General features: G+C 57.4%; 1 protein-coding gene across 1 annotated transcript; it reads right to left on the bottom strand.

Annotated features, from left to right (window-relative positions):
* Nucleotides 1-3593: 3593 nt before the first annotated feature.
* Nucleotides 3594-7949, bottom strand: LOC137457673 (chymase-like). Its single transcript, XM_068169497.1, has 5 exons — nucleotides 7708-7949; nucleotides 7466-7601; nucleotides 5767-5908; nucleotides 5407-5631; nucleotides 3594-4312 (listed from the first exon to the last, which is right to left on the bottom strand). The coding sequence occupies exons 1-5, from the start codon at nucleotides 7772-7774 to the stop codon at nucleotides 4175-4177; spliced, it is 708 nt and encodes a 235-aa protein (XP_068025598.1). The 5' UTR covers nucleotides 7775-7949; the 3' UTR covers nucleotides 3594-4174.
* Between the last annotated feature and the right edge of the window lie 1488 nt (nucleotides 7950-9437).

Below are 9437 nucleotides of genomic sequence, written 5' to 3'. Positions count from 1 at the left end.
GCTAGAGGTGCAGCCTGGGGGCTGTTCCTGATGCCTGCCCAGGTGCCACCACCTGCTGTCCCTGGCCACTCTTATGCTCTGCTCCCAGAGCTGCTCCTCCCTTCACCTCCAGTGTGGATCTATAGCTCCTGGCCATGGATGTTGGTGTGAAGCACCCAAAGGACAGGTCTGTCCTGCTGGGCTGGTTCACAGGCTCCTTTCCCAGTGGATCAGAGCTTCAGTCTCTAACTCTGCAAGCAGCTGATGGCTTCAGTGAGGCTCTTTGCAAAGCAGAGGTGGTGCAGGATGAGGACACCCTTGGAGCTCTCTGGGGAGGCATCAGCAGCCAGCCTGATGAGAAAAGAAGTTGCTTCTTGCTGGCAGCTTTGCAACACTTGATTGAGAGCAGAGAAACCAGAGGCACAGAGAGGCCTTTCTCAGCTTGACCAAGGCACTCAAACTGCTGGAAAAGGCTTTCAGAGGTGAAGCTTCTTTTGGATCATAGAATCACAGAACACTTTGGGTTGGAAGGGACCTGAAAGATCATCCAGTTCCACCCCCCCTGCCATGCTCCTCACCAGCCCAGCTTGCTCAAGACCTTATCCAACCTGGCCTTGAACACCTCCAGGGAGGGAACATCCACAGTCTCCCTGGGCAGCCTGTGCCAGTGGCTCTCCACCCTCACTGGAAAGAATTTCTGCCTCCTCTCCAGTCTCAATCTGCCCTCTCCCAGCTCAAAGCCATTGTCCTTCATCCTGTCACTCCCAGCCTTTGTCCAAAGTCCCTCCCCAACACTCCTGGAGCCCCTTCAAGTACTGCAAGCTGCTCTGAGGTCTCCCTGGAGCCTCCTCTTCTTCAAGCTGAACAGCCCCAACTCTCTCAGCCTGTCCCCCTCAAGCTGTGCCAGGGGAAGTTTAGGCTGGAGGTGAGGAAAAAGTTCTTCCCAGAGAGAGTTGTTGGCTGTTGGAATGTGCTGCCCAGGGAGGTGGTGGAGTCCCCATCCCTTGGAGGTGTTCAAGAGGGGATTGGATGTGGCACTTGGAGCCATGGTTTAGTAGTCAGGAGGGGTTGGGGGACAGGTTGGACTTGATGATCTCTGAGGTCTTTTGCAACCTTATTGATTCAGTGAACTTCTCCATCCCTCTGACCATCCTGGTGGCCTCCTCTGGTCTCTTCCCAACAACTCTTCTTGTGCTGGGAGCCTCAGACTTGGAGGCAGCGCTGCAGGCTGGGTGTCAGCAGAGCAGAGGGGGCAGAATCTCCTCCCTGTGCTGCTGGCCAACTCAGAATTCCATTCCGGAGCCGTTCGGAGCCAGAACCTTGAGGAACCTGTGCTGCTGCTAACCCAAAGAGGGCACTGTGAGCATGCACAACCCCCGGCGGGGCTGCAGCTCCTGGTGCGACATCATCGCTGGCAGCCAAACTCCCTCATAAGCCAGAGCCGGGGAGGAGAGGGACCTGGGGGGGGGGTGAGGGTGGGTTTGAGATGTTTTGATTGATTACCTGTGGAAAGCACCTGGCGTCTTGGGCTTAGATTGGAGGAAGAGGGAATTGAGGAAGAGGGAACTGAGGCTGACTCACAGCGAGGTCTTTACAGTCCTGCGGTTTACAGTCCTCAGGAGACCTTAGGCAGCCTTCCAGTACCTGAAGAGGTTACAGGAGAGCTGGGGAGGGACTTTGGACAAGGGCTGGGAGTGCCAGGATGAGGAACAATGGCTTTGAGCTGGGAGAGGGGAGATGGAGACTGGAGAGGAGGAAAAAATCTTGACAGTGAGGGTAGGGAGAGACTGGAACAGGTTGCCCAGGGAGGCTGTGGCTGCCCCCTCCCTGGAGGTGTTCAAGGCCAGGCTGGATGAAGCCCTGAGCAAGCTGGGCTGGTGGGAGGTGTCCTTGCCCCTGGCAAGGTGGGGTTGGAATTGGTTGATCTTTAAGGCCCTTTCCAACCCAAAGCATTCTGTGATTCTATGATCTTCAACTCTTTGGTCTCCTGTTTTGGGTCAAGCACTGCCCCAGGCATCAGATGGCCTTTAGGAAGTGACCTGCAAAGGTGAAGAGGCAAAGCTGGGGAGGGACTTCTGAGGGTTGTGAGGGGGACTGGGGCGGGGGGGGGGGGGGAATGAAGCAAAACTAGAAATGGGGAGATTGAGATTGGATGTGAGGAAGTTCTTCCCCATGAGGGTGGTGAGAGCCTGGCACAGGCTGCCCAGGGAGGTGGTGGAAGCCTCCTGCCTGGAGGTGTTTGCAGCCAGGCTGGATGTGGCTGTGAGCAACCTGCTGTGGTGTGAGGTGTCCCTGCCCATGGCAGGGGGCTTGGAGCTGGTTGATCCTGATGGTTGGACAGCAGCACTGAAGCATCTCCCATTGCTTGGGCTGATGCCTGCATCTTTCTCTCTTGATTTCCACTACACCCAGACCAAAACAAAACCCTCAGCAAAACTCTCTTGAGTCTTTGCTTTTGATTGCTTTCTTGCCGCACCAAACCTGGAGCTGACTCGGGGGGGGTGGGGGTGGTTTGCTCCTCAGTAACACATTGGCTGGATGCTATCACAAGCTACAAGGGCTTGTGGGAAGAGGAGGGTGAGGATGGGTTTAAAGCATCAGCACAGGAGCAGCACTCCCAGTTCTGTTTCCTTTATTGCTTGCAGATTGACTTTGCCCTTTTCTGAGCTGGCAGAGGTCTGAGATAAGCTCATCTGTGGCAGCTGTGCCCTCCAGCCTGGGCACAAGGCCTTGCTGTGGGAGGTGCTGCTGTCATCCTGCTTCCAGCAAGGGTCAGTGTCCTCCTTGTCCACACTGTGGCTTCAACCAGGACCCAACCCTTTGATGCTGAGCCAGTTGGTGCAGCTGAGTTGTGGTCAAGCTGCTTCTGTTTCCAAAGGCCTGCAGGGACAGGAGCAGGGGCAATGGCTTCAAACTAGAGGAGAGCAGATTTAGGTTGGATGCTAGGAACAAGTTCTGCACCATGAGGGTGGTGGAACACTGGAACAGGTTGCCCAGGGAGGTGGCTGAGGTTCCATCCCTGGAGATATTCAAGGTAAGGCTCTGGGCAACCTGATCTAGCTGAGGAGGTCCCTGCTGACTGCAGGGGGGTTGGACTGGATGGCCTTTGGGGGTCCCTTCCAGCCCAGATGTCTCTCTGATTCTGTGATTCTTGGGTCTACTGGAATGGGCAGGCTGTGTCCATGTGGCACAGCAGCAGGTCTGGAGCTCTTCTGCACCTCTGCTGCCCATGCTCAGAACACACAGAGGGCTCCTCCTGCCTTCTGCCCAAGAGGTGGCCTGCTAAGGCTTCTGCAAGCTTGCTCTTGGCAGGCTCAGAGTGCACTTGGGACATTCAGGAGCTCACTGCTGAGTTGTGGCAGCACAGCCCTGGGGGGGCTCTGAATCCATGATCCCTGCCAAAGCCACGATCCCAGGCACTGCCTACCCCGAGGGGAATCATCCTGCTGCTGCCTCTGGCTGTCCCTCAAGCCCTGATCCATGGCAGGATCATGGATGTGGGTGGGAAGAATTCCAGCCTGGGCTTCAGCTGGTCGAGCAGTGACTTTCTTCTGAGCTGTTCAGGGCTGGAGCCAGCAGCTGAGAGAACTCTGAAGCACAGAAGGACAAAAGTCTCTCCCAGGCAGATGCAGTTTATTGGCTTTGTGGATTCTTACAATGCTGGAGCTGCAGCAAGAGGGGAGAAAGGAGGCAGCAGGCTTCAGAGGTAAGGGACAGCAGCAACAGTAGTGAAACAGGAGCTGAAAGTGTCTTCCTTGGAGCTGAGGGCAGTCCTCTAATCCCCCCAGGGCTTGGGCAAAGCAGCCCCAGGTGTCACAAATGCAAGGGGCAGGGAGGAGGCTGCTTTTTGGCACCCCTCCAGTCTCATTGACCTGCAGTCCTCAAGGCATGGAAGCCATCACAAGAGCTGCTGTCAGCCTGGCTCAGGGTTGTCCTGCTGCCTCCTTTCTAGAGCTGCAGCCACCAAAGGGGCTGCTCAGAGCAGCACAGCCTGGCAACATCCCCTGGGTTCAATGGGCACAGGCAGGAAATGCAGCCAGGGCGCAAGCCTCTCACTGCCATCCCTTGGCCTGGCCAGAGAGGAGTCCTTGCTGTGTCCGTGGGGGGGCAGCAGGAGATGTTTCTCCAGGGAGGAAGGAAGAAAGAGCAAGGTGAGCATGGGGTCCTGAGGGCAGGAGCTGGGGGCAGGGCAGGGTCATGCTGGCTTTATGACGCTGTTGACCCAACGGAGGTAGCGAGCGATGTGTGTGTAGAGGCCAAGCTGGGGGCCACGCTGGTAGGAGAAGATGCCAATGGCTTTGCCCTTGCAGATGAGAGGATCCCCAACATCACTCTGTGAAAAGGAGGAGAGAGCTCAGTGGTGACTGCTGTGGGGTGCTCAGGGAAAAGGAGGCATTTGCAGAGAGCAAGGAGGCTGCAGCTCGCAGGGCAGAGCTTCCCCAGAAGCAGCCTGGACTCCCAGGAGCTTGGACTCAGTGCACCTGGGTCCAAAAGGGAGCACTGGCAGTTTTGTCTGGATCCAGCACAGCTGCAGCTGGGCAAACACTGCAGCTGCAGGTGTTGCTTCATTCCTGCCCTTCTGCTGGCTGCAGAGCACACAAAATGCACTCAGCCCAGCCATGAGATTTAGGACAAACCCTCCCTGGCCAAGCTGTTGTCCTGTTCTAGGTTCCCAGGTCCCTCTACAGTGGGAAACCAGGATCCCTTTGGCCTCTCTGCTTTGCCCCCAGCTGAGCACAAGTGTGATGCTGCTGAGCCTCTGAGGGTCTGATCATTGGAGATCAAGACCCAGGGCACCTCCTGTGCCAGGACAGCAAGAGAGAGGGAGGCAGCATGGTCTGGGGGTGGTGGTGTGGGGAGAGTGAGGGGACCACAAGAAGCAGGTTTTAGACGTTACCTTTGCACTGAGGGATTTCAGCCCAGATCAGGTTTGTGGCCAGCACCTGGCTGAAACCTCCCCTGCAGCCTTCATGGAGTCATAGAATGGTTTGGGTTGGAAGGGACCTTAAAGATCAATCAGTTCCAAGCCCCCTGCCATGGGCAGGGACACCTCCCACCAGCCCAGCTTGCTCAGGGCCTTATCCAGCCTGGCCTTGAACACCTGCAGGGAGGGAGCAGCCACAGCCTCCCCTGGGCAGCCTGTGCCAGGCTCTCCCCACCCTCCCTGTCAAGAGTTTCTTCCTCATCTCCAGGCTCAGTCTCCCCTCTCCCAGCTCAAAGCCGTTGTCCCTCCTCCTGTCACCACAAGCCCTTCTCAGAAGTCCCTCCCCAGCTCTCCTGGAGCCCCTTCAGCTACTGGGAGGCTGCTCTGAGGTCTCTCTGGAGCCCTTTCTCCTCCGGGCTGTACAACCCCTGGAGAAAAGAAAGCTCCAGGGAGAGCTTCCAGTACCTGAGGGCTATCTCCTCCTGCCCCAGCCAGAGACTGACCTTTCCAGGTGTGTCAGCAGATGCGCTCTGGCCGCAGATGATGTTGTCAGCACGCCAGTTGTAGAAGGTGTTGCAGACCCTTGGCTTGATGATGGTGACATTGGCTTCCCGGAGCCTGGCGCCGGGGGGCTGCTGGCCCCAGCCAACGACTCTGCACTCAGTCCCACCGAGGACTTTGCCCAGCTCAAGGGCAAGGCAGCCACTGCTGCTGGCATTGCCTCTCAGCTGGCCAAGGGGAAGGAAAAGCCAGAGCTCAGTGCTTGGTGTGCGGGCGCTCTGTGACGGAGGCTGTCCCCTCCTGCCCCGGGGTTCCAGCTCAGGGCAGAGGGCACCCAGCTGGTGCTGCAGGCAGGATCTTACCTTCAGCAAGAGGAGGTCATCTCCATCTACAGGCTTTGTGAAGCCTGGGTGGCTGTGGTACTCTTGGACTTGGAAGGTCTGCCAGCTCTGCTGTTTCCTGGGTGTGGAGTAAGCTCCCAGGGTGGCAGTCAGAGGTTTGTACCTGGGAAAGCCAAGCACAGTGGCTGCCATTTCACACAGTCATGGAACTGGCAGGGTTGGAAGGGAGCTCAAGGCTCAGCCAGCTCCAAGCCCCCTGCCATGGGCAGGGACACCTCACACCACAGCAGGTTGCTCACAGCCACATCCAGCCTGGCTGCAAACACCTCCAGGCATGAGGCTTCCACCACCTCCCTGGGCAGCCTGTGCCAGGCTCTCACCACCCTCATGGGGAAGAACTTCTTCCTCACATCCAATCTCAATCTGCCCATTTCTAGTTTTGTTCCATCCCCCCCAGTCCTATCACTCCCTGACACCCTCAAAAGTCCCTCCCCAGCTTTCTTGGAGCCCCCTGCAGATCCTGGAAGGCCACAAGAAGGTCTCCTCAGAGCCTTCTCTTCTCCAGCCTGAACAGCCCCAGCTCCCTCAGGCTGTCTGCACAGGAGAGGAGCTCCAGCCCTCTGATTTCATTGGCTTCCTCCTGCCTTCCCTGATAACACTGAAGCTCATCTCCCAGAAGCATGCCCAGGAGAGACCAATTGAGCTTTAAAGAAGAATGCTGGCACCAAGGACCTCTGCCAGTGAATCCACCCAGGCAGGAGGCAAAGCAAGTTCCCATCTGGCAGACCAGAGCTCTGCAAGTGCTGCTTCACCTCTGGACCTTGAGCTGAGTGCCTTTGGTCCAATGTTGCTGCTGGGTACTCAACCTGTGGGCTGTTGGTGCAGGCATCACAGAAGCCCGTGGAAGGCCATGGCACCAAGGAGGGATTTCTAACTCAGGACCCTGCCCAGGGCCATTGCACCTTCCCTGGCCTCCTACATCATCTGCAGAAGGGACTTGGGACCTTAGGAGAACTGGGAGGGACCCTGGGGATGGGTAAGAGCCTCTCTTCATCTAGCAGGTGGGACTTGGGCATCCAGGCTCCTGGATTCTGCTGATCTTCCTTCCTTCAGGTGAGAGGAGTGACCCTGAGCCTGGGTTACTGGCACCAGGGCAGAGCTGCCAGCCCTGAGGAGGGGCAGAAGCTACCCCCAGAGCCATCTGGATCTAGAAAAGCCTTCTTGCCTGGCCATGCCCCAGTTTCTCCAGCTGGAGGGATGGAAGAGCGTTGGGCAAGCAGCTTGCTCATAAGAGATTGCTGAGTCTGACAAGTCTTGGGGGTCTTTGGGGGCAGAAAGGGCAAAGCCTGACACCTGCTGTGCCAGCAGGTCGGTGCCAGGAGGGGAAGAAGCTGCTCTGCCTTAGCATTGGGGATGTCTGGGAAGGTTAAAACGAGTCATGGAGGTGGGAACTGAAAAAACCAAAGGGAAGGATCCCAGAGTGGGCTAAGGGTGGGAGGGGACATGGGGAAGGAGAGCTCAAGGGAGAGCTGCAGACACAGCTCTGCTGTTCCAGAGCCAGCTGGGTCCCAGCCTGCACTCCCTGCTGGGGACAGAGTTTGGCCCCAGCCCCTGGCATGGCTCAGACTGTTAGAGCCTTCCACCTAGGAGATGCCATCCAGAGCCTGGGAGCAGACCCCCTGAGTGCAGCAGGAGCTTCCCCAGCACAGCCGCGACTTACGCCAGGCACTGAGCTGCTGTCATCACCCAGTTTGGAGCCACCAGGAAGCCACCACAGGAATGGTTGTTCCTTCCTTGCAGGTAAGCCAGGCTGGGCAGGACTTCACCTCCTCCCTTCATCCAGTTCCAGGGATAATCTGCAACAGATGGGACCCAGGATGAGGGGATGGGAGGATGCAGGGTGTGCTGGCCAGGATTCTGCCTTCCCCGACTCTCTTCTCACCCCCAGGCTGCTCTACTTACAGGCTGTGGTTGAGGGGCAGGTCACCAGCAGCAGGAGCAGCAGGAGCTTCTGCAGGTGCTTCATCATAGCCTCCCCAGCTGCAGTGGATTCCCTTGGAGGTGAGGCTGCAGTTGGGGTCTCTCTCTGCTCCCAGCAAGGCTTTATAGCCTGAGAATAGACTCCAGGAAACCACAGAAGGCAGCCTCATCTGGTTGATCTAGCTGAAAACTGCATGCCTCAGCGATCTGAGAGGGGAATTCAGTCAGCCCTACCCTGGGGCATCAACCCACCTCCGTCCTGGGCCTGATCCAGGGTGAGCCCACATCAGCCCATGGCCTTTGGGCTGGAAGCTGTGGGGACCATGCCCATCCTCACCCCATTGCCTGCTCTCCCCTTGCAGCTCATGGTTGCTGTTGCTGTGCACTTGCAATCTCTCTTGGTTCTTAATCCCCAGCCCTGCCACAAGAGATCTCTTTGCCTCCACGTCCCAGTTCCAAAGGGCCAGGCAGTGGCAGCTGAGGACCCTTCTGCTCCTTTCTCAGGAGGTGTGGAGCAGAATTGCTGTGAGTACATTTAGAAGGACCACTGTGGGCATGGCCTTGTGAGGGCAAGGTGCTGTTAAGGCAGCTTCCTGAGCATGGCCCACAGCAGCCTGACTGTTGTGCACCAGCTGCTGGCGTGGGGCTGGCAAGGGGAACCAACTCCATTCCCTCCAGCCCTGGCCAGCCCTGGCCAGCCAGTGTGAGAGAAAACAGCAGAACACTTCCTTCACCCTGGGTTCAGGGCTTCTCTTGTCCCCTGATGTCTTGAGGGTGGATGGAGACAGGAATGGAGCTCTGGGATTCCACTGGCTAGAGGCAGCCTGATGCCACAGCTGCCTGAAGCTGCCCTGGTTGCTCTGGGGAGGGTCCTGTCCAAGCTGCCCCCACCCTGGCAGGCAGTGACTTTGTAAATGCCAAACAGGTGCCAGGGGCCTCTCTGCCCTGCAGAGTGAGGATGGGACTTGGCATCACAGAATGCAGTGGGTTGGAAGGGATCCCTGAGGGGCATCTTCTGCAACCCCCCTGCAGGCAGCAGGGACACCTCCAGCTGGAGCAGGTTTGCTCAGGGCTCCATCAAGTCTGACCTCCAGTGTCTGCAGTGGCTTCCACCATCTCTTTGGGCAACCTGTTCCAGTGTTTCACCACTCTCATTGTGAAGAACTTCCCTCTGATGTCCAACCTAAAGCCACCCTGCTCTAGTGTCAAACCATTGCTCACTGCCCTAGAGCTGCAGGTCCTTCTGAACAGCTTTCTTGTAGGTCTCCTCCAGGCATTTGAAGGCTACTGTAAGGTCTCCCTGGAGCCTTCTCCTCTCCAGGTTGAACAACCCCAACTCTCTCAGCCTGTCCTCACAGGGGAGGTGCTCCAGCCCATCATGACCCTCCTGAAGGCCTTCCCCTGACCAAGCCCTGTGGCAGCTGTGCCTCCTCCTCCTCTTCCAGCCCTTGACCAAAGCAACCATGCTGGAAGAAGGGCTGGTGGCAAACCACTGAAGACAGTTCCCCCTCCACAGGATGCCCTCTTGCCTCTTTCTTTACCATGAGGGTAGTGGGATGGCTCCGAGGAGACCTTTTTGTGGCCTTGCAGTGTCTGAAGGGGGCTCCAAGAAAGCTGGGGAGGGACTTTCGAGGGTGTCAGGGAGTGATAGGACTGGGGGTGGGGATGGAACAAAACTAGAAGTGGGGAGATTCAGATTAGATGTCAGGAAG

This window comes from Melanerpes formicivorus, unplaced genomic scaffold (assembly GCF_026170545.1).
Source record: "Melanerpes formicivorus ecotype bairdi unplaced genomic scaffold, bMelFor1.0.p_v2 SCAF_187, whole genome shotgun sequence".
NCBI lineage: Eukaryota > Metazoa > Chordata > Aves > Piciformes > Picidae > Melanerpes > Melanerpes formicivorus.
The sequence above is the reverse complement of the archived record's forward strand: the minus strand, read 5'-3'. Positions and strand labels throughout refer to the sequence as shown.

Coding starts and splice junctions, on each gene's coding strand:
- LOC137457673 (XM_068169497.1), bottom strand. CDS start 7,774: ATGATGAAGCACCTGCAGAAGCTCCTGCTGCTCCTGCTGCTGGTGACC. Junction 7,602..7,707: donor CTGCCCCTCAACCACAGCCT/GTAAGTAGAGCA, acceptor CATCTGTTGCAG/ATTATCCCTGGAACTGGATG. Junction 5,632..5,766: donor ATGACCTCCTCTTGCTGAAG/GTAAGATCCTGC, acceptor CCCCTTGGCCAG/CTGAGAGGCAATGCCAGCAG.